Consider the following 25,204-nt stretch of genomic DNA (forward strand, 5'->3'; position numbering starts at 1 on the left):
CGGCAGGACTCGTAAAGACATTTCAAATAAATAGGCACATAAAACACCTGCCAATCGCCAGAGACGCGGACCAGTGACTGTGGTCCCCAGGTGGCTCTTGAATATAGCGATGGCTCTGGAGAGTTACACAGACACGTCTGTGCAAGTACACAACATGTGGGTGTTAAAAAGAAACTTTCCTGGCCAGCGCCGCAGCTCAACAGGCTAATCCTCCGCCTTGCGGCACAGGCACACCGGGTTCTAGTCCCGGTCAGGGCGCCGGATTCTGTCCTGGTTGCCCCTCTTCCAGGCCAGCTCTCTGCTATGGCCCAAGAGTGCAGTGGAGGATGGCCCAAATGCTTGGGCCCTGCACCCCATGGGAGACCAGGAGAAGCACCTGGCTCCTGCCTTCGGATCAGCGCGGTGCACCGGCTGCAGCGCACCGGCCGTGGAGGCCATTGGAGGGTGAACCAACTGCAAAAGAAGACCTTTCTCTCTGACTCTCTCTCACTGTCCACTCTGCCTGTCAAAAAAGAAAAAAAAAAGAAAAGAAACTTTCCCTACTTATCAGCTCAGACATCATACAGGTTGGGTGTTTGTCTCAGTCTGCTCGGCTGTCACAACAAAATAGCAGAGACTGGCTGGCTCCCACAACAGAAGCTGATTTTTGTGAACTCTGGGAGGCTGTAAGTCTGGCAAGGTGCCAGCATGGCTGGGTTCTTGTGAGGATTCTCGTCTTGGCTTGTGGAAGGCCACCTTCTGACTGAGACCTCACTGGCAAAAAGAGAGGGGGAGAACTCTTAGTGTCTCTTCTTAAAAGGACACCTATCCCATCTTTAGGGAATGTGGACCCTCATGACCACAGCTTGCCAAAATTCTCTGCCAAAGGCCATAGCTGGAGCTACTATAACATCAGGGGTTAGAGCTTCAACATATGATCTGTAGGAGCATGCATCATAACAATACAAAGGCAGCACCAAAAAGTTTACAGATATGGAACTAAGAGATAAATTTACTCAGGTATAATTTTTTAAAAATCCATGCATCTGAGAGACCTTAAAAACATTTACAGAAAATGTTGATTATGAAAAAAACTATGCATGGATTTAAAAAATAATTTTCATGAAAATGAACTTATCTTTTAACTCTGCATTTCCCAAAAACTTTATGAAGTATCCTCATATGTGTACAGATATATCTTCTAAATGGACTTATTTTATTATATTATGGTGATATTATCCACCCTCCTTTAAACTAAACACCAATATTATCTGGGTTGGTTGTGAGTGAAGATGAAAACTGGATTCATAGCAAAGGAGAGTGGGGACTCTAATTTGAATAGCAGGAACAATTCATACATTTTGGCAGGTCCCTAAATATTATAAATAACAAATGAAGTATGACTATGAAGCATTTGGCAATTTTTAAGTAAAATGATAAAATAATGAAAGTAGCTCTACTATAATACAAAAAAATTTAATTCTTTCTGGTGTTTCTTGACCATTTCCATAACAATTTTCACTTTGCCAATATATTTTGCTTTTCATTATCTTTCCTTTTCTAAGTATATTTATTCTATTTTTCTTAAGTTTCTTGGACACAGAGTATTTTATTATATCCTCTTCCACAAAACCATTATTCTTTTGTGCATATATTACATTTTCAATAAAAACCCAGTAATCAATAACTTTTTTTTTTATCTAAATGTTCTTTAGACTAAGGCCTAGATAAGAACACTTGCCAAAATGTAGCCACATACAGAATTCCAGGGCTTATAGCTCAAAAAAAATTTATAGCTAACTATTAGCCCTATTTAAAAAGTATGATAGTTACCAGGAAAACACCTGGACTGATCATTTGGAATGTTGAAAGGACTCAGAAATACAGGTATTCCCTTTGCTGGATAGGGAGGGTAAACATTGAAAACCAAGGAACTAGGGCTTTTTGTCCTGTTTCTCTCTTCTCCCCTTCCTTCCTTCAGAAAAAGAAAACTGTTATTAAGCACCTATGCCAGACATCAGGCCTACTAAGATGAGTAAGAGAGCCTCTCGCCTCAAAAACCTGACATTCTAGTGAAGAAGGTAAGTAATCAACTAGTTTGGGGTGTGAAGCTGCTAGCATTGAGGCAGTCTGGTGGAACTCTGGGAACACAGAGCGTGGGCCTTCACTAACGACTCCCAGAAGACTTCCTGCGAAACAGATGACACCTGACTTGGACCATGAATGACAAAGACTTGAAAGTGGGTGGCAGTGGTGGAAGTGAGCATTCGTAGGTACGCAGGCAGAGAAGCCTATTAGGTTCTGGAGATAAAAGTTGAAATGCTTTAAAAAAAACTTATTTGTGTTCATACTAGTCTTTTCCCTACAAAAGGTTCAAAACTGTTCCTCTGTAAAGTGACTGCTGAGTGCAGTCAATGCCATTGTTCTCCACTCATGCATCTTTGACACATAACCCATAATCAATTATCAGAGGCCCACACTCCACAGTCCTCATCATGTCTGTCTGTAATTCGTCATGGACAGTCTCCGGCACTCTTTGCTTATTTCTCATACAAAAGCGCTGAGAGAGATGTGTTGACTGGAGCACTACATCCAGGCTGTGAAATGTCTTTCTTCATCGTGTATACCTTAGCATAGACCAGGCACCGATGCTACTTTGGAATATGACAGAATCTCATTTCATTCTTGCTATGTTTCTCATGTAACACTATCAGATGCCACTACTTTAAAAAGGAGGAAACTATTACTTCATATATCTTTAAAATAGATAATGTCAAACATTCAAAACCTTCAGGTAGAGTCTCAGAGTACAGCGTTTTCATTCTTTTGTGAATAATCAGAAGATTAAAATATGGTTAATTATTTGCTCATATTATCCTTGGCTAGAAATAAAGTGATAGAATTTTTTTTCTTTTTTTGACAGGCAGAGTGGACAGTGAGAGAGAGACAGAGAGAAAGGTCTTCCTTTTGCCGTTGGTTCACCCTCTAATGGCCGCCGCGGTAGTGCGCTGCGGCCGGCGCACCGCGCTGTTCCGATGGCAGGAGCCAGGTGCTTCTCCTGGTCTCCCATGGGGTGCAGAGCCCAAACACTTGGGCCATCCTCCACTGCACTCCCTGGCCACAGCAGAGAGCTGGCCTGGAAGAGGGGCAACCGGGACAGGATCGGTGCCCCGACCGGGACTAGAACCCGGTGTGCCGGCGCCGTAAGGCGGAGGATTAGCCTGTTGAGCCACGGCGCCGGCCTAAAGTGATAGAATTTAACATGACTTTCAAAGAACAAGTGGACTACTGACTATAATATTCTTTTAAATTTTGCCGACAAGAATAGCTGTTTCTCCAATATATTCTGCTTCAAAAAATACTGTTTGTAAAGATCTATTGTGCACATTTAAAAAAAACCTCCTTTTTCTACTTAATGATTTCTGCAGAAAATTGTCTGTCATGTTTCCAGAAAAGAGCACAAAAGATTTCTGATTGAGCTTTGTTCACAATGAATGAGGTGGGAGGTGACACAGGTCAAAATAGCCAAGGATGTGAAGAGCCAGAGCATGAGTTTTGAAGTTAGATGAGTCTAATTCAAGTCTAGGTTCTTCTTTTACTAACTCTTTCTTCTAGACCATAGGAGTGATAATCATGGCCTACTAAAATGTTCTGAGATCTGAGTTCTCTAAAGGATGTAAACCACCACAAGTACACAATAATCCAGTGTAATTACTAGTAGTGGTAAAATAATGTCTTCCTAGGAATTTGTAGACAGTGGCTTTCATGAAATTATCCCAGGACATCTATAGAGTGAGTTACATATTGAAATGGAAAATCCTATGGGAAAAGGATAAATTTAAATTGCAACTCAGGGGCTGGTGCTGTGGTATAGCAGGTAAAGTTGCCACCTGCAGTGCCAGCATCTCATATGGGCGCTGGTTCGAGTCTCGGCTGCTCCACTTCCGATCCAGCTCTCTGCTATGGCCTGAGAAAACAGAAGATAGTCCAAGTCCTTGGACCCCTGCACCCATATGGGAGACCTGGAAGAAGCTCCTGAATCCTGGTTTCGGATTGGCCCAGCTCTAATTGTTGCAGCCATTTGGGGGGTGAACTAGCGGACGGAAGAGTTCTCTCTCACTCTCTCTGCCTCTGCCTCTCACTCTCTATAACACTGCCTTTCAAATAAATAAATAAATTGCAACTCAAATATAAAAAACATCATAAAAAACCAATAAATAGTTATTTCTTTACAAGACTACAGAGGGTCCCACTTGGAATGACTTAATTTTAATACATTACCAGCAGGGCTTTCTGTCTAATAAAAGCCCTGGGTATAATATAAAAAGAATAAAATGATTACTTCATGTAGTTCTTTGTAGTATTCTCACTTTAGGTTCTTTGCAAAATTTTTACTTGAATAATAAAAGTTGATTTTCTTCTAAGAAGAAAGAAAATGAGCTTCCATTAATGGGATTATTCTTCGAGTTTTCTCAAATGCAGTATATCAGGAGATTAACTGCTATGTACAATCAACAAACAAAACAGCATGGTGGTGCACCTGAACCTCTAAGCAACATTAATGGGCCATTATGAAAGTGTATTTTTATATTAAAAAAAAAAAAACTTTAACCTCTCAATTTCTTGTTTTTAGCTCTTAAAAACAGAAGTATATGTAATATATTTTGATAACAGATAAAAGGTAATTTACAGAACAGTAACACTCATATCAAAGCATTTGTGTGAAGAATATGGCACTGGGAACCTATCAGACTGCACATAAATACTTTTCAGAGGCTGCAAGGACGAATACCAGCTGCTGCCAGCAGTTTTCTCTGGCAAAGAGAAGCCAAGCATGCACAAGGACAGGGGACAGTGCTTTTTCTCTTTTACCTTGGATGATAAGGTTCTCTTTCAGTCCTTGAAGTAAGGAATTTCACCAAAAACAAAACAAAACAAAAGACCAACAGAGAGGTAAACCACAGAAGGAGCCACTGATGCCTACCCACATGATCTGTGCTGCTTCCTAACGGCAACAGATTTCCACAGTGAGCACAGAAGCTGTTTTCCACGTGCACATTGTTTAAAAAAATAAATACCAAGTGCATATTCTAAGAAGTACAGCATAACTGAATTATGCTTGGAATTTATCACACATGTCTCAATAGAAGATACGACAGGAATGCTTGATCCACGCTCTCTGAAATGGCATGAAGTGGTGCCTTGGGAGTGTCACTCCCCATGGATTTATGTGACCATGGCAGGCATGATTTATCTTACTGTGCTGCTCTACTGGGCTGGAAACAATGCTCACCTATTTATGCTTTAAAAAACAACAACAACAACTCTGATTTGCCTCTGAAAAACCCAAAGAAGACAAAAACATTCACCTGTTTACTCAGGAAGTCAAGGCCAAGGCTCTTTAAAAAGCTGGCTGATCTGCTACTCCCTAATTACCTTACAACACTAAGCCCTGACACCAGGCTTGTCAGCAGATTTTATTTACAACCCTTGAGGAAAAATCCTCTTGCTATTTTCACTTCATACAGAAGATAAGTTTGCAAAAGGAAGCAGTTGGCAGTACTTCAGATGCTTGCTGTCTGGTGGTGTTGATAATGCAATTCTATTATTATTATTATTATTATTATTATTGCAGCAGCATTTAGAAGGCTGTATCATTCATGTAGACCATCATGACCCAACAAAATGACATAATTCCTGCAACCACCTGAGTTGTTTTTATCCATTTCTCTCCCTAAAAGTTTAGAATCTGGCTACAGACTGCTTTTATGCTGAATTCTATTGTTGAAAGATGTCATGCTCTACTGGGCATACCTACAAAATGCCTTTTATCCAAATAAAAGAAAGTCACCTGACCTGCATGAAGAATGCTGATAATTCCACGTGATTCACCAGTGTTAATGTTATGTTTTAAAGGGAAAGTCAAATTTCATGCAGATAACAAACAGGTAATTTCAATAAGTTTTTTTTTCCTTTTTGCTAATAGAGTCAGGAGCCTCCAAATAAAATTCTGCTTGTATTAAAGTCAAAATTTATCTAAAATACCTCCTAAACAAAAATGTACTCAGAGAGAGAAAGCCTACAGTCACTGTTTTTTCTTTCTAGTTACAGGAAAAAAATCGGTGTGACTTGTTATCTCCACACTGTGTCTGAACATGTGAACGGCATCCCAGAAACTACACAGGTTCTCAGGCCACTGAAAAGTCTATCAAAACTGCACAATGCAACAGGTGAAAAGTCATTTGTGAAATACACATGCCGGCTATTGTTTGTACCAACTCCCACGGGTGAAGCATCATGTTCCACAGGACAGCTGAGCAGCATAACCAATATATGGTCTAAAATTACACACTTTGGAAACAGACTATATCTATTGGTTATTTCAAAGTGTACTGAGAGACTGAGCAGGGCACAAATAAAATCAAAATGCATTTACTCACTGTGTTAAAATTTGGAAAGAGCCCAACAGCAGAACTACTGTCCACTGGAAAAGACATAAACGGTTTGATATCCAGTGAAGGCTGCATCATCAGGGTAGGTGTGCGCACAAGAGCAGGAAGGGTAGTAGTGTGGCATGTACTGCCTGCCAAGAACAAAACAAAAATGATTTCAATCTGTCGCTCACATGCATCATCCTCCCCAACCTACAGTGCAGAAATAAGACGACTGAGCTGCAACCTGCAAGCAAGAGCGTTACACCGGAGGTAAGCAAATGGCACAGGAATGGTAAGCACAGCATAAACGGATCTTCTTCTTCATTGTTGAAGACAGTGATGCAGAACGCTTCTTCATGGCAAGAGTCATGTGCTGCTCCTGCAGATTCTGCCGAGACTCGCAGTGCACAGATCCTACTGGCAGGTGGGGCCGGAAAAGGCTCTGTTGTCCATAGGTTGCCTCCGACTAGCCAAAAATGCCAGAGAGAAGAGGGGAGGAGCCTCTTGAAGCCAGATGCTCTTTACTATTCAGAGTTCCTGAATGGCCAGTAGGCATGTTTTATGCAAATAAGAGATAATTATAGGGTTTTCACAAGAGGAAAAAACTTGAACTCTTACACTTACTGTCTGCTCTCAGCAAAGTTATGACTCAATTAAAAAAAAAAAAAAGGAGGAGGAGGACTGGGAAGAAAAGAGCAAGAGGAAGAAGAGAGAGAAAAAAGAACAAAGAAACAACAGGGGCAGACTTTTGGACTAGCAGGTAAAGTGCCAGTTAATATGCCTGTCCCACATTGGAGAGCCTGGGTTCGAATCCTGGCTCTGGCTCTTGATTCAACTTCCTGCCAATTTAGACTCTGGGAGGCAACAGGTGATAACTTAAGTGACTGGGTTCTCGCCACCCATGTGGGAGACCTGGATTGAGTTCCTGGCTCCCTGCTTCAGCCTTGGCCCTTGCAGGCATTTGGAGAGTGAATCAGTGGATGATACGGATGTCCTCTCTCTCTCCCTTTCAAATATAAAAAAAATTAAAAAAACAAAAACCTGAAACTTGTCCTTAATTTAGGGAAATAAGTAGTCTTGATGTTAACATAGATAGTGTTTTGGGGACTCAAATTTTTGTCTTCAACTTTTATTTCTAATGAGTTTAGTTATTTGAGCAACTACCGCCTTTTAACAATTGTCTTAGCTATCACTCTTTAGCTCACTGGTTTAACACATGCATAGCAGATTTTAAATGCTCTTCTCCAATAATCAGTATTTTCCTTTGGCCTGTAGCTTCCTATAGCACAACTATAGGTACAGGTGGCTGACTGAGAGATAGATAGGCTCTGGCATGCCTTTTTTTTTTTTTAACAGCTTTATTGAGACATAAATCACATACTCAATTCACCCACCTGAAGTACCTTAGTTTTTAGCACATTCACAGGCTTGTACAACCATTACAATTTTAGAAAATTTTCATGACGTCTAAAAAGAAACCCTGTACCCATTAGCAGTCACTTCCCATGTCCTCCAAACATTCTATAGATTTATCTATCCTGGATATTTCATTTAAATGAAATTATATAGTATATGGTTTTTCATGATTGGCTTCTTTTGACAGTGATTTTAAAGCTTACCCATGCTGAGGTAGTTATCAGAATTTTAATCCTTTTTAAGGCTGAATAATATTCCAGCTTATGGAGTTCTACATTTTGCTTATTCATCAGCTGATGGCACTCGAATGCTTCCAGTTTTGTTTTTGGTTTTTTTTTTTTTTTGGTTATTATGAATACTACTTCTATGAGAAACTGTTTAATACAGTGTGTGGGTCACATGTTTTCTGTTCTCTCAGGTATTTACCTAGTAGTGGAATTTTGGAAATTGCTGAGTCATATGGTAAATGTATTTGACCTTTTGAAGAACTGCCAGACTGTTTTCCAAACAGTTGAACTATTTTAAATTATCACTATCAGTGTATCAGGGTTCAAATTTCTTCAGGTCTGTCTGTATAAGGATCACATAACAATTACATGCTTACAATCCCCTACTAAGTTCAAAAGAAATGAACAATATGAGAAAGTGCGCCAACTATCAAAATTTCTACCAGTCTCTTTCTTGGTGATATAGGCAGGCAGACAGGATTAACTCAATTAGATTTGTGAGTTGGAGACCATGCCTCTGCCCTGCCCCATTTCGTTATCTCACACCCCTACCTGATCTCACCAGTATGACCACCTGCCAATCAGACTATGTAGCCACTCCCCTTTGAAGTGAATAAAAGGCCAGGAGCACTGTGGGCCCTTCCCTGGTTGTCCATGCGTCTGGGCCGGCTCTCTGCTTTCCTGCCTGCACTATACTATCTGTGGCTGCTCCTAACTGCAGGCTTGCTCCCAGCCTGCTCACTGCTTGGTATGGACCCAACTTATGTTCCTAGACTTCTTTCTCCCCTAAATAAAAACCCTCACTTTCCTTGGTAGTTCTCTAACTGAATAAATGCTAGAAACTGTACCATGTCGCCTGTTTCATTTATAAGCAGCCAACATTTAAAATTCTTATTTATTTATTTTTATACAGGCAGAGTGGACAGTGAGAGAGAGAGAGAGACAGAGAGAAAGGTCTTCCTTTGCCGTTGGTTCACCCTCCAATGGCCGCCGCGGTTGGCACACCGCGCTGATCCAAAGGCAGGAGTCAGGTGCTTCTCCTGGTCTCCCATGGGGTGCAGGGCCCAAGCACTTGGGCCATCCTCCACTGCCTTCCCAGGCCATAGCGGAGAGCTGGCCTGGAAGAGGGGCAACCAGGACAGAATCAGATGCCCCGACCAGGACTAGAACCTGGGGTGCAGGCGCCGCAAGGCGGAGGATTAGCCTAGTGAGCCATGGCGCCAGCCTAGAATTCTTATTTAAATATATGGCAAGGACCCTCGAAATTTTGAGTAAAGGTCCCCAATTTCACTGGTGTCACAGAATCATTAAAATTCCCCTATTTAAGTGATATATTTTTGGTAATGAATTTCCATAATAAGCCCTACATCATTTTTCAACTCATTCCAGAACATTATTGGTAGTAGTGTTCAACAGACAGGATGCATTTATATTGATCCTAAAAACATTAAAAAAAAAAAAAAAAAGGAGAAGGGCTTCTGCATTGATCTGCAATAGCAAGTCTTTAGGACATTGCTACCCATTACAGAATACAGAATAGGATTCAGTAAAAAGGGAATCAGCTAGAAACGTAGCTTGAACAGTGATTTTTTTTTTTCTGATGCTCAAGTAAATTCTCTGAGCTCAGCCTGGCATTCACATAACTACTCCCGTATTTAATTACACATTATTCTTCTAATTAGTAATGTTCTATCCATTGCTAAGTTTGATGTTTATAGAGCCAAGATAACGTATTATATCAGTATGTCAAATATTGCTGATACATTCATTAAAATACTTGCTTTAAAAGCTTTGCATTAAAATCTTAGCTAAATTGAAAAAAGGATGTTTCTTATATTAGATCATTGGCCTTTTATAATGTATTACTACTATTATTGAAAGTCCAAAGTACAGTCCAAAGTACAGAGTAAGTAAACGCAACCATTCTACTTAAAGCTGCTGATGAGCAAATTTGTAATTATTTTGCCATTTGTGGGTCTTTCAGAGGGAAGCAAAGTTCTTTCTTTAATCCCACAATGGTGGCTCTGATAACAACGGGGCCTCTAAGGGCCAGGCGAGAGCCACTTTGTGCTAACAAACTCCAATCAAACAGAATGCAACAGGGAACTTGACAAGCAGATTGTTCCATCAACAAAGGTCAGAATGCACAAGGATCCCCCTTACCCAATCAAATCTCTATGCTAATAAAAACAAGGCTAGAGAACTACTTAGCTGCCACCATTCATTAGCATAAAAACTTTGCAGCTGTTTACCATTCATTAGCATTTTAATGACAGACAATTTGCCATGTTAAACACAGATTGTTTTAAAGTATTGGTAGATCTTCTGAATAAATATAAACTCTGCTTTCATCAATTTCACCTGAACCTTGCTGTTTTCACTTTTAAAACCTACTATTTAATACAACTTCAGCAAGACTGATTGCTTCAAAGGAAGTTTTTGCACATGGAAAATGAATAGGAATCAAGTACCTTTTTTTTGCACAGGTTATTTCATACTTTGATACCTCAGTCACTTTAGTCCAGATTTTTGCTGTTGCTGCTGTACAAAAGCCTCTCCTTATCTCTGGGTGCCCAAAAGTGAGAGGGGGGTACAAGCAGAAATTTGACCCAAATGCATTGTACCATACCAAAAAAATGCTTGATTTCTCTAAAAGCCTAGGACTTTCAGAGAGGAAAAAAGGCTGAAAATATAATAAGCTGGCATTTCAATACAAAGGATGGTATAATATACCCTTTACATTGCTGTTTTCATGGGACAGAACCAACATTTGTATTTTTATGAACTATTTGGCAATATGTAGCTCTGTTTCAAAGCATAGGATATAACCTGGTATAAATCATAATGTGACACAATAACACGGCTCCACCTTATTTGATAATGACTTTTTTATTTGAGAGAGAGAAACATGCTCCTATCCTCTGCTTCACTCCCAAAATGTCCCACTGGGAACTCCCATGTTGGTAGAAGACTACCTGAACTATCACCTGCTGGCTCCCAGGGTTTGCATTAGCAGGAAGCTAGAGTCAGGAGCCAGAGCTGGATACGTAATGCAGGAACTTCGAATGTGGGTATCTTAACTAGTGTCTTGAGCACTTGACCAAATGCTCACCCAGATGGTACAATTTCACTTATAGCACTCAATATATACATATATATTTATCAAACTCTGTGTATTAAGATTAAGTGTATATATACACAACATGCATATCCCAAAGACCTAACAGTACCCACTCTCACTATGGAAACGCTACCTGTCCATATACTTTCCCCAAGGAGTATAATTAACGCTCCCTGTAAATTGCATTTAGATAGTAAAATAAGTAAGGGTGACAGGGAATTTCCCCTCCACCCTCTGGAGGTCCACTGAAATGAACAGAGAATGGACAGGTTAACAGGAAAAAAGTATGCCAATTTTCTCACATGCCTAAAAGGAACCATACAAAATATGAAACTCAATGAAAGGGGGAGGGTGTAGGCAATTTTAAAGGTGTAGAAAATGATTTTTTAGGAGATATTTATGAGTGAGTCTTCCTTATGGACCATAATAGACAGTGGCTCCGATCAAGCTCCTGGCAGCACTGGGGTTGGCAGCACTGCAAGTTCAGGGAAGGAGAGGGCCAGACCTTCACAGCGGGGAGGTTGTCCTCCTGTGTAAATGCAGTCTTCCAAGGAACCCCCTACGGCTGACCTCAGAAGAATCTATGAAGTCTGTCTACGCTGCCTGAGGACTCAGACTCCTGTCTGCACTTGCTGGTCCACCTTTCCTCATTACCTGATGGGCTTCCGAGGGAGGAGTCTTAAGAGCATTGCCTTGTCTTACAGAGAAGGTTCCTAGGTCATGAGGCCTTCCCTGCACTCCAGCAGGACAAGCGAAGGCAGCTGGGAAGGCTTTCCAATTCCGGGCAATTCAAAGTGCTCACCATTTCAAAGCATCATACTTGGGGGTATGGTTTTCTGAGCCTAAGGAATTAGGAGATGTATTCATCCATACTATGAAATCAATACTAGGTGAATGACAATTCACCGTTACAACCATAAAGAAAACTATTATTTCAACCAACAGGTGCCTTATTATGTCAATGGATTATGTCATAATCCATCACAATAAAACCTCATTTGAGGGCCAGGTGACACTTGAAATTATTGCCTGAGTCTTTGACCTTTAGAAATATGATCTTGAAGGCTCTTTCAGGTTATAGCTTTGAGGCTTCCCAGTGGTTCTTCCTTATGGATTATAACATGTTTCTTAGAAAGAAGAAGAGTACATCAGAATCATAGGAAATATGAAAAAAAATTATTTTATATACTGCAAAAAGAGTAGCTTCTTATGGTATTATTATGTATGTCCCCTTCAGTGAGTACCAAAGCAAAAAGCTTAACATAGTTATACAAGGAAGTGTTAACATGAGATAGCATCAATTATAGAACTCTTGCAGATTTAGTCATAAAAAGTTAAAATGAGTGGCATATCAGATTCTCTACCAAACACAGTTTTCCCTTTTGTTTTCCCAACTTTGAGGCCCCTGACACTGTGCATTTTCCCTCTTACCAGGAAGAGTGACCAACCCAGCATCTCTCCCACTTGTCCCCTGAGCTTTCCCACTCTCACCAATCTGCTAGGTGAAGAAAATAATTGACCAAGACACCACTACTTAGTCACACCACATGTGACTAAGAGATGTGACTGACACAGTGTCAAATAGTAACAGTCACAACAAATACAGCATTTTTACAGCACACATTCTGTATCAGGCACTATCTTAAGCACGGTACATGCATGTAAGTATAAACCAGGGGGTGTCCTAAAGTTCACAGGTAAATGAGATCAAAAGGTTGTAGTACAAATTACCCATGAGCTTTTTTTTTTTTTTCTTTTTAAGATTTATGTATCCATCTGGAAGGCAGAGTTAGAGCGGGGCAGAGACAGGGATCTTCCATCTGCTGGTTCACTTGCCAAAACTGCCTCAAAGGCTAGGGCTAGGCCAGGCCAAATCCAGACCTTCTTTTGGGTCTGGGACTAAGTACTTGGGCCATCTTCTGATGCTTCTCTAGGCACATTAGCAGGGTTCTGGATCAGAAGTGGAGTGGCTGGGACTCCAAGTGGCACTCACATGGGACACCTGTGCTGCAGCAGCTACTTAACCTGCTGCTCCACAATGCCGGCCCCATATCCATGAACTTTTTGAAGCTACAAATATAATCTCCACATATACACAAAGCTACCTCAAAATGTTAATGGGAAATGGAATTTAAAACATAAGTTTATTTTTGTGCAAATATTTTTGAAATCCATGCAGTTTTTTTTCGTAATACGCATTTTTCATATACTTTTTGGAAGCCCCTCATATTCCTTTACATGTATATATATACTTACATGTATATATATACTTACATGTACATACTTGTAAGAATACTCATTTACTCTTCACAACAAAGGTTCTAATACCAGTCCCATTTTGCAAATGAGAAAGTAGGCATGGAGATTTAAACCGAACTTCATGTAGTTTGTTTATGAAAGAGCCTGGATTTGAACTCAGGCAGTTTGACTCCTGCATTCTGCTGTTTACTCCTATACCATGATCACCAAATTCGACAGCTTGAATAATATCCAGTTATACAGATGTATTTCCACACTGGAAACAGGAACATTTCACCATCACACGAAGAGATTCACGATGTTGAACTTCCTAACAGGAATGGTTTACTGCTGGGAATTAGTTGAGACTTTTATTTGGCTTTAATGTAGCATCTGATGCTGAAATAGCTAAAACGTTACGATTAGCTTTGTGATGCTGTATGAGACCTGCTTCCAGAACACATTGATCTAACAGTGATCTTCCTCGGTATATTTACTTCAACGCAGACTTGTGAGGGGCCAATAAGGTCCACTGCTGACAGCTACAGGGGTTACAAACTGAGTCAGAACTTGTTTTAGCTTTCAAGGAAACAGTAACAACGGTGACCATTTCATGGTATTCTGTATGCCAGGTTCTATGCGGATATGTCTCGTTTTATCTCAATTATAATACAATTCTATGAAGTTTGCACTGCTACTAACATTTTACAAGTGAAAAAGGTGAGGTTTAGAAAGATGAAGATGGGGGCCGGCGCTGTGGAGTAGCGGGTAAAGCTGCCGTCCGCAGTGCTGGCTGGTTCTAGTCCTGGCTGCTCTCGATCCAGCTCTCTGCTTTGGCCTAGGAAAGCAGAAGATGGCCCAGTCCTTTGGGCCCTTGTACCCACATAGGAGACCTGGAAGAAGCTCCTGGCTCCTAGGCTTTGGATCAGCCTAGCTCCAGGCTTACAGCCAATTGGGGAGTGAATCAGTGGATGGAAGACCTCTTCTCTCTGTCTCTGCCAAACTCTGCCTTTCAAATAAATAAATAAATCTTAAACAAACAAGCAAACAAGAGGGTCCAGTGCTGTGGCTTCAGTTAATCATCCACCTGCAGTGCCGGCATCCCAAATGGGGAAATTTGGCCAAATGGCCGCAATGGCCAGAGCTGGGCTGATCCGAAGCCAGGAGCCAGGAGCTTATTCTAGGTCTCCCATGTGGGTGCAGGGGCCCAAGGACTTGGGCCATCTTCCACTGCTTTCCCAGACACATTAGCAGGGAGCTGGATCAGAAGTGGGGCAGCCAGGAATAGAACCAGCACCCATATGGGATGCCAGCACTGCAGACAGTGGTTTAACCAGCAGCCAATCTCCCACCCCCGCTTCCTACTCCTTAACAATAGGGTCCCAGTCCTAAAGCACCGTCTCCTATATTGTTTTCATAGGCTTTGCCCTGATGATGGTCTAAATCAAGTCTCAGCTGAATGGAGGCTGACTAGCTGAGCCCCACATGTGTAAAAAGGAGGACTGTATATGTCACCTGGATCCAGAATTTAGCCACTCCCTGTAGAATGAAAGATTGGAGCATGAGTGGAAAGAGCAGTCAGAGAGCTTTAGGAAGGAAGGGCCCAGCAGGTTACAACATCCACAAGTTGGACTCATTCTCATATCAGTCCACACATGGTCTTGTCAGAGGCACTAGCAATTATAAATCACCCCGTCAGCAACTACACGACCTGAGTTCTCTTTTCTGATGCTATACAGCTTTCCCGAGACTTTCTCACAAGTGTCACAGTCTGACTTGTGCTTGCTTTTCTCACAAGTGTCACATCTGACTGGTTGTTGTGTGCATCAGTCAATGAACAACTTTGTTCTGTAACAATACGGTAGGGGTCATATATTATTGATAAAATGTGAATGAGGCTCAACAGTGAAAGCAATCATACCTGGGGTAAGTTTGAGATTATAAATGTTGACGTAGATGAGATATCTCTTAAGATGAACTTTGGGGGAATGGATATTATTTCCAGAGGTGGATCTCTCTAGTTCTCACTCTCTCTGCCTCTCCTCATATCTCCTTCTCTAACTCTGCCTTTCAAATCAATAAGAAAATCTTTTTAAAAATTGAGAATATAGGAATAAGATACTATCAAAAGAATGAATAGGCAATCCACAGAGTGGGAGATGATATTCACCATATACAGATTTTGAAAAAGGACTTGGATCTAGAATAAAAAACCTCCACAGAACAGTGAAAAAAAAAAAAAAAAACAACCTAGAAAAATGGGCCAAAGACTTGAATGGATATTTCACAAAAGTGTATATTAAAATGTTCAATAAACATTAAAAATGTTACTTAACTTCATTGGTAATTAGAGATATGTGAATTATAACAAGATATCACTCTATCCCCACAAGAATGCCTACAATGAAGAAAAACGGAGATTATTAAGTGTTGACAGGGATAAGAAGCAACTAGAGTTCTATACTGAAGTATAAATTGTTACAGTTACCTTGAAAAGCTACTTGGCAATATCTATAATATCTATTCTATAATATCTACTTATACATAGGAGGTAGTCTTAAAAAAGTTTGTGGAAAATGAGTATCATGATAAAACTATGCATGGATTTCAAAACTTTTTATACAAAAACTTCTCTTATTTTCTTTTTCCCATGAACTTTTGGATGTCCCCTCATATGTACCTTATGAACCGGCAATGTCCTAGGAATATGCCTAATAGAAACGATATGTACTAGAATGCCCATAGCAATAATGTTTACAGTTGCCACAAAGTGGACATTGGCAAAATAAGCCATCAGCAGTAGAAAGAATAAATAATTTTAGCAGCTTCACATGACAAAATGTTTACACATAGAATTTAGTAATAAGAACAAGTGATAAGCCACATAAAGCCAATAGACCTTGCAGATATAATGTTGAGGAAAAGAATTTAAATAAAGGAATACATGCTGCATGGTGCAATTCATATAAGGTACAAGACCAGGCAAACTAATCTATGCTATTAGTAAGGATAGTAGCTGTCCTTGTAGGAATGGGTACTGAGGATGCTCTTATGTTGATCTCGGGGTCAGTGTACATTCACTCAACTGTACACTTTCATTATGCTATACAGTAACAGAAAGATTTTAAAATTGACCAGTGCTATTAATTTGGATAAAATGCTTTAACAAATAGAGGCAAAACTCCCCAATAATAACATCTTGGATACTTTCAAGTTAGAATAGTTCCATGATTTTGTCTTTGGGGCTCTTTTTCCCACTACCGGCTTCATTATTCTTAGAACTGTTTGTGAGCAAATAAAAGTTCCCTAAATGCTGCTGCTTCCTTGTTGAACTTAGGAACTGGCTAAAGAAGACTGACACAAAGTGCAGTGATGCCAAAGAGAAAAAATGTTTATCTAGAATTCTGAGTTTGTAAAAGTGCCTCAATTGGCAATTCTGTGCCTGCATCTCCCTCGGGGCAGTTTGGGGTCCCCTCCCAACAGCTGCAACAGCTGCCGCCACTACAGCAACCTGCCAGAATGTTGCATGTGAAAATAAATCCTTCTGAGTACCACACTGAAGTTTATAAGCAATAATGAAGCGCTGTATCAGAAGACAGCAATGAAGCCACATCATGATAGATTTTTAAGTCACAGTGTCCTTTGGGTTTAGTAGTAGTCACACACCAGCTTTTACACAAAATAATGAATCTTTCACTGAGATAGTTTTTCAGACGCTGCAGCAATAGAAAACACACAGCCAAGGGTGATCAATCTGTACCTGAATATTTTGCCAATGTACTGAGTTTTTCATATTTAAGCATTGAACAAAATGGGTAAGATTTACTTACTATACACAAACAGCAGTTTGGTTAAACGTGACATTTTTACCAGCTGCAATCTTTTTTAAAAGGCACCATCAAAAAATCTGAGAGTTTAAGAATTTAGATGCTTAAAACTGAACTCATAATATTTTTGCTTTGTTGCAGATTCGCAGCTTGTAACCCAACAGTATCAAGCATAGTCATGCAAGAAAGAAGCCTCAGAGAATGGAAAACGGGATTCTAACACATGCTTTCTCAAGCTTTTCAAAATCGTTTTTAATACACCTGACTTATCAAAAGGGAATGTCATGTGCTTAGTTCCCAAATTACGAAGTCTTTAGAGAAGCCAAAATTATCTCCAGCAGAGCTTTACTAAAACTGTCTCAGGTCAAGAATGGATTGGGAGGTCACAGATGGCTGACGAAATTTTCTGGCAAAAAGACCCAGGAGATGGTCCTAGGCTACATCTGCTCGGCAATTCTCATCAATGGCATCAAAACCCTTCCACAAAGGCTGAAGTCACTTTCTCTGACAAACAGAACAATCTGCGGTCCCTTTACAGCCTGCTAGGGACCTAGGGGCAGCACAGATCTGTGACTTGTTTTAGCAAACTTCCTAAGAATACAGACTTCCCTCAGAAAGACAACTGCTTCTTAAGTCACTGACTATTTCTAGAGGGACTATATTTCTTAAAACTGTAGAGATGAATGTGACTTAGGAATCTACCCTTCATTTTACATGAGAAATGAGATGAGAACAGCTAAACCGTCATTGTGCCTAGCCAAACTTCTAAGACAGGGACACTGCTTCAAATAAGTAGGTCTGGGCAGTCAGATATACAACAACTATGAATTGTACTTCTTACTTTCTTGAAAAATTTAAGTAGATTAATATCTGGTCTGTTCTCTTTTTCTTTTCTTTATTCATTTTGAAAATCAAAGTTAGAGAGAGACAGACAGACAGACAAAAGGAGAGATCTTCCATCTGCTGGCTCACTCCCCAGATGACTACAACGGCCAGGGCTGGGCCAGGCTGAAACCAGGAGCCAGGAGCCAGGAGGTTCTTCTGGGTCTGCCATGTGGGTGGCAGGGGCCCAAACGTGTGGGCCACCTTTCACTGCTTTTCCCAGGCCATTGGCAGGAAGGTGGATCAGAAGTGGAACAGCCAGGACACGAACCAGTACCCATATGGGATGTTGGTGTCACAGTCAGGTTTACCTGCTATGCCACAATGCTGGCTGTTTCTAAATTTGACTGTAAAATGAAGTATTCATTTATTTAATGAGATTTTAATCTTAATGTTTTGTCAACTTGAGTAATGGGAGAAAGACATTCAGTGAAAGAAAAGCTCGTTGTGCTAGCGCTGCAGCTCAAATAGGCTAATCCTCTGCCTGCAGCGCTGGCACCCCGGGGTTCTAGTCCTGGTTGGGGTGCAGGATTCTGTCCCGGTTGCTCCTCTTCCAGTCCAGCTCTCTGCTGTGGCCTGGGAAGGCAGTGGAGGATGGCCCAAGTGCTTGGGCCCTGCACCTGCATGGGAGACCAGGAGAAGCACCTGGCTCCTGCCTTTGGATCAGCATGGTGCGCTGGCCACAGCGGCCATTGGGGGTGAATCAACGGAAAAAGGAAGACCTTTTTCTCTGTCTCTCTCTCTCTCTCACTGTCCACTCTGCCTGTCAAAAAAAAAAAAAAAGAGAGAAAGAAAGAAAGAAAGAAAGAAAGGAAGGAAGGAAGGAAGGAAGGAAGGAAGGAAGGAAGGAAGAAAGAAAAGCTCGTGTGGTCAAAAGTCAGTGTTTCTTTCCAGTTTAAAGAACAGCAGCAGGAGATTGATTCTAACACTTCATTTTAAATAATTCTTTTAATATTCCGAATGGGGGAGAAAAGAGAACAACTAAGAGCATTAAAACTATGCTTTGGGGATGGGTACTATGGGGCAGCGGGTTAAGCTATCACTTAGGGCCCTGCATCTCCTACTGGAGTGCCTGGTGGGACCCCCATGCACCTGCAAAGGCAGCAGATGATTGCCCAAGTGCGAGTGCTCCTGCCACCCATTTGGGACACCCAGATGAGTTCCAAGCTCCTGGCTTCAGCTTGGTCTAGCCCTGGCTGCTGTGGGCATCAGGAGAGTGAACCTGCAGGTAGATGATTTCATTTTCTCTCTCTGGCATGTTACTTTTCAAATACATAGATAGATCTCAAAAAAAAAAAAAAAAAAAAAGCAAAAAAGTAAAAACCTATGCTTTTAACCATACTGTTTGGATCAGTATAAAACACAGTCTCATGGTGGGAGGCACACTCACTTGGTGTTGGTGGTTTTTCCATGAAAGTACTATCAGAATTGCAACATAAATGCTGTCTGCAAAGACACATTTTCCCAAGCCAGGGCAACTGACCTTCCTCTAGAACCAAACAACAGGGCCCTTTAGGCCTCTGGCTCTCGGCTGGTCTTTTCTACTTCACCCAAAGGCAGGCTGAAGGACACTGGAAGCAGCAACTCGCAGGTCAGCGCACCCAGCCGCTGCCCTACATGCTAGCTACAGGACACAAAATGTTTTGTCTCTGCATCTAAGAGAATTTCAGTTCCTGCATTCAGTGTCTCGGTTATCTTCCTTGAGAAGCCAAAGAGAGAGAGAGAGAAAAAAAAAAATAATAGTGGCTTCTGTGAATTATCCTGTAACAAGTTATTCCCCATCCCCCACCCCACAAACGTGTTCAATTTAAAGAAACAGTTAATATTTGCTCTACTAGTGTTCTATACTCCTACCGTGGCAGAGAAAAAAGGTTTCCTTAGCTTAAACATTAACCGAACACTCCAAGGCTATTCAAAAGCAGTTACCCATTTTTTTAATAGGCTCCCTAAAAGCACAATTTGGGAATAAACAGAAACAGTAAAAACTGTTGTAGCACTTTTTGTACACCTTTCATGGCCACCATAATCATAAGGCACACTAGAGCATTCAGGAACAATTCTAATGCAGCATTATAATTACAGTGACTACCGTAGGTCACTCCTGGCCCTCCATCAGCAAGGAAGCCTTTTCCCCAGGAGCAGGAGAGACGGCTTGCACCTGACAGCCATGACTGCTGTTTCAGCTGCATGAGGGTCACCATCCGACCCCTGTGGAAACCCATCAGGGATGGAGTGTGCAGGCATCGTGAACAATGGGGTGACACCAGGGTTAAGATGGCGAAAAGGGCGAGGGAGAACCTGGAGAGGGAGGGAGGAGTGGCGATTCTGCCTTCGTTTTGCAGAGTGGACTAGAATTTATACTATTTCTTCTTTGGAATTTCCCAACATCCCATTTGTAAAATGATTTCTTCCCTCTGGTCTTTTTGCTGTATGGCAGAAATCTGTACTGACCAAAGTGGAGCAGAGAGAACTGGATGAGTAGGAACAGCCGAGTTAGGCAGAGCATCCAACTCCTTCAAACATGGGCACTAGGCAACGGGGAGACAACACAGTATCGCCTTCCTTTCTCCTGACCAATGTGGAATGTCCTGCGACTTGGGAGATGCTTGTGGGTCTTTAGTGGGCTAGGCCAGTGACTTGGCCTGGCTTCCTGGAACTCTGCCACTGTTCTGACATCCCAGAAATTGATGCTACCTGCTTCAGTCATACGGGCAGCTTCTGGGGCACTAGTGATATGCAAACAGCATCAGACAAGGCTCTCCAGTGAATACTCAAGGACTTTCTGCACTGGAAGTGATTCATCATAAATGACTGCCCCTGTCCCCACGCAGCGTGTTTGCTCGTGTACTATTATTCTGTCTTTGTACAGCTCTTCTATGGAATTTCTTCAATTTGACTGTCAGGTTCAGATTCATTGTCTCTCTCTCTCTCTCTCCCTCTTTCTCTCCCCCTCTCCCTCTCTCTCTGTCTCTGTCTCTGTTTCTCTTGTACACTGAAGTATTTATTTTTAGCAATGTATTTATGATGTACAAGATGATACCTCGATATACACAGTGAATCAATTTCTATAATTCATCAATTTAGCATATCCATCATTCGCATAGCTCGTGCACAGGCGTGCATGTGTGTGTATGTGTGTGTTTGTGGTAAGGGTGTCTAAAATTTCTCTTCAGCAAATTTCTAGAATGCAATACAGTATTATTAACTATGAATCCTCATGTTGTATTGTAGATCTCTAGATTTCTTCTTCCTACGTAACTGCAACTGGACCCTCTGACTTACATTTCCTTGTTCTCTGCCCAGTAACTACCTTTCTATTCCATTTCTATATATTTGCTTTTTAAATTTTGATTTCACTTACAAGAGGATGTGCACTATTTTTCTTTCTGTGACTGGCTAATTGCACTTAACATAATGTCCTCTATGTTGTTGCAAATGGCAAGATCCTCTTTTTTTTAAGCCTGAATAATATTCCTTACATGGAATTTCTTTTGGTTTCCCAAATGATTTCCTCTTACTCCCTCAATGATCATCAAAAGTCAAAGCCATAATGATTTTTTTTAATATGCAGTCTCATTAAAAGTGGATAATTAAAATAATAGCACTCAGTATTTTCCTTTCCAGTGATTTGTTTTATAAGCCAACAAAGAAACCAAAATATTTTCTTTCAGAACGTGTGTTTCACTCTTGGACTCTTCGGGACTTAGAGCCACTTTCTTTGCTTTAAAAGATATCACTGGAAGCCGGCACCATGGCTCACTTGGCTAATCCTCCACCTTAATTGAAGGGAGTTACTTAGAGTTTATAAACTTTATAAGATTTTAAAAATTATGGCCTGCACCACGGCTCACTTGGCTAATCCTCCACCTGCGATGCCAGCACCCTGGGTTCTAGTCCCGGTTGGGGCGCTGGATTCTATCCCAGTTGCTCCTCTTCCAGTCCAGCTCTCTGCTGTGGCCTGGGAAGGCAGTGGAGGATGGCCCAAGTGCTTGGGCCCTGCACCTGCATGGGAGACCAGGAGGAAGCACCTGGCTCCTGGCTTCGGATCAGCGCAGTGTGCCGGCCATAGCAGCCATTTGGGGGGTGAACCAACAGAAGGAGGACCTTTCTCTCTGTCTCTCTCACTAACTCTGCTTGTCAAAAAAAAAAAAAAAAAAAAGAGGCCGGCGCCATGGCTTAACAGGCTAATCCTCCGCCTTGCGGCGCCGGCACACCGGGTTCTAGTCCCGGTCGGGGCGCCGGATTCTATCCTGGTTGCCCCTCTTCCAGGCCAGCTCTCTGCTATGGCCCGGGAATGCAGTGGAGGATGGCCCAAGTGGTTGGGCCCTGCACCCACATGGGAGACCAGGAGTAGCGCCTGGCTCCTGGCTTCGGATCAGCGAGATGCGCTGGCCGCAGCGGCCATTGGAGGGTGAACCAATGGCAAAAAGGAAGACCTTTCTCTCTGTCTCTCTCTCTCACTATCCACTCTGCCTGTCCAAAAAAAAAAAAAAAAAAAAAAAAAAAACTGGAAAAGTAAACATTCCTAAAGCAGACTTGGTTCTCAATATATTTAATTTGACAAAATATGTTTCCAGTTAAAAGAAATGTAAAAGAAACCTAAAGTCTCAATGTCACCCTGTCTGTATACGATTCCAAACTTCCACTTGCGTCTCTTTTCTCTGACACTCCCTTTCTCAGCGTCCCTCTCACCCCTTCTCTTTGACCCTCTCCCCACCAGGTCTCCTTTTCTCTCACTTATCTTTTCTGTCTCCATGCTCTCATCTCCGGAATCTGTTTGTCTCTGTCTCTGTAGGTGTATGCACCTGTCTCTTGTCTCTTTGTCTCTGCCTCTGACCCTCAGCATACTAATGCCAGGGAACCAGAAAGTATTCATAAAATTTGTCATTTGCCTTGTTTTGAAGTTTCACTGTATTAATTTTTGTTTTTAAAAATTTGCTTGTGGAAATCAAAAGACTGGCAGCAAGATCATGCTAGTATCAGGATAAGTTTGTCTCAGTGACAAGGTAACTATTAAATGAGGCCGTGATCCCTGCTCAGGACTCAAGCAGCCACATCAGTTGCAACAACTGGGGATTGTTTCCTAAGTGCTCCCACCACAGTATCTGCTATATGTAGGACAGATAGCAAAAGTTATGATCTTAAAGACACCAAAGAATCATATGGTGTATGTTGACAGATATTTAACATTGTGTTCTGGGTTATATAAGCAGTATACCTTTCCACTGGAGAGCACAAAGTGCTTTCAGATATATTAGGTAGCCTTCTTACATGCATTTTACATACAACAAACAGTACTCTGAACTCTTCCATGGCTTATTATCACCCTATGTTTTTCTGAAGAACATGATGCTCAGGTCTAAATAATTCCATAGCAAAGCAAACAAACAAAATGAAGCCAATGATGGGTTTAGGACCAGAAAAAAAATTCTTCCAAAATCAGCCTATTGGAATAATTACATTGAGCAACACTGTCTGCCAAGATGATACATATCAGACTCTCAAGGACCCTGGAAAAATTAATGCACTTTGCCTACAGCCTACTCACGTTTGCTTTTTTTTTTGGGGGGGGGGGGTGGTGGTGAGGAAGACCAGTGAATCCTCAGTGTTTGCATCTCTAATCTACCAATAAGACAGCATGACAGTGATGCTCTTGCAATATTTTCCTAAACCACCTGAACTGTTGGGGATTCCAAGATAAAAACATCTTTCTAGTGCCAAGAGGTCCCAAGTTCTTTCTAATACTAATATTTATATATGTTTGACAAAGGGCTAAACTGAAAGAGAAAGGATTTGTTCAAGGGCAAATCAAAGTAATATCACTAAGATATAAATGAGACTTTACAAGTACCTATTGTGTACATATAAAATACAACTATCCTGAGACAATACTCCCTGGTGAGGAGCTAAACTTACCTGGTTTCCAGAGAGATCTCGATGCCCAAGGGCTTAAATAAACATGAAACCATTAAGTTTGTACTTGAACTAGATGGAACATTAAAATCTGAAATAAGCCTGTCATAAAAAAATCATGTGACGAGAGTGCAAATCACTCACGTCACTCAAGTTTATTACAGCCACCACCAGCCACGATTCTGTCAATCTTCATGTGGATTCTTGGACAGGTACAATCATAAGCTTAAATGAACTTTATAAAGAGGAGAGAGGGGACAAGGAGAAAGGGTTCTAACAAACTGTGATTAAAAACAAATTTCATTTTTATCTAGCAGTCATTCTGAGACAAGCTTTGGAATAAAAAAAAACCAGTAGCTCATAAGATAAAGGAAAGGTGGGAAGTCAGTTGCATCTCATGTTTAGCAAAGTGACTCAATAGCACAAGTTAAATACACGCCGATTAGGAAATATAAGATAGTATTGGACAGGGGAGTCATGAAAGCAGCAAATTCTATTTGTTCTAACGCTGATACTTTTCTCTTTTTTCCAAAATGGATTTGAGCCGTTTCCTATTTCTGTCACATACTTTGTGAAAAAGTTCCTTGAGGTGTAAATGCTGATCCGTCAGCAACACTTACCTTCGTTGTTAAGATTACAGTCCACGTTCACTTCTGCATTCAAGCACTGTACGAGGCATTGCATTCAGAGATAAATAATTCTATCATTTCAACTGGCGCTCCTGTGAAGCGCGCTGCTAGGAAACAGCCAGTAGGCCGAGCGTCTGAACAAATCATGCGTCCTGTAAATGCTGCTTAGCTCTAATTACTATTGAGGGTAGTGTTTGCAACTTGATTCCAGGGAGAGAGCAGACTACCTTCTGACGACATCGAGCCAAATATATCCTAAGAGACTGACAAGTTACTTTCTTTCATGTAATTTTTCTCAGTCTCTCCTACCCCTCTGCCAGGCTAAAAATAAAATCAAGAAATCTGAAACCATTCCTTCCTCCCTATAAAACAACTTGATTCTCTCAACATAGCTATTTATCACAACAATCTGGAATTTTCAGTATCACTAAGATTTTAAGGGTATTTTTTTCCCCCTGGATGGGCATTTTGACTTCGATTTTAAAAATGCCTCTTACTCTGAACAGGAATCTTTTCTCAAACTTCCTATTCTGTTGGT

The 25,204-nt window shown here is 41.2% G+C and overlaps 1 protein-coding gene across 3 annotated transcripts in view; it reads right to left on the minus strand.

Moving 5' to 3' along the window:
- The window catches only part of ZNF385B (zinc finger protein 385B), a 288,440-nt gene that overhangs the window by 106,406 nt on the left and 156,830 nt on the right, over positions 1 to 25,204 (minus strand). For 2 of the 3 annotated variants that reach the window (XM_062200783.1, XM_062200803.1), the window contains exons 1-2: positions 24,658 to 24,792; positions 6,420 to 6,562 (exon numbers count right to left, since the gene is read on the minus strand). In XM_062200783.1, the coding sequence (XP_062056767.1) occupies positions 6,420 to 6,562; positions 24,658 to 24,721 (207 nt within the window). In that variant the 5' untranslated portion in view covers positions 24,722 to 24,792. Of the gene's footprint in view, positions 1 to 6,419; positions 6,563 to 24,657; positions 24,793 to 25,204 lie in introns of those variants that run through there. The other variant, XM_062200794.1, reaches the window with a different exon arrangement.

Source organism: Lepus europaeus, chromosome 1, assembly GCF_033115175.1.
Source record: "Lepus europaeus isolate LE1 chromosome 1, mLepTim1.pri, whole genome shotgun sequence".
Classification (NCBI taxonomy): Eukaryota; Metazoa; Chordata; class Mammalia; order Lagomorpha; family Leporidae; genus Lepus; species Lepus europaeus.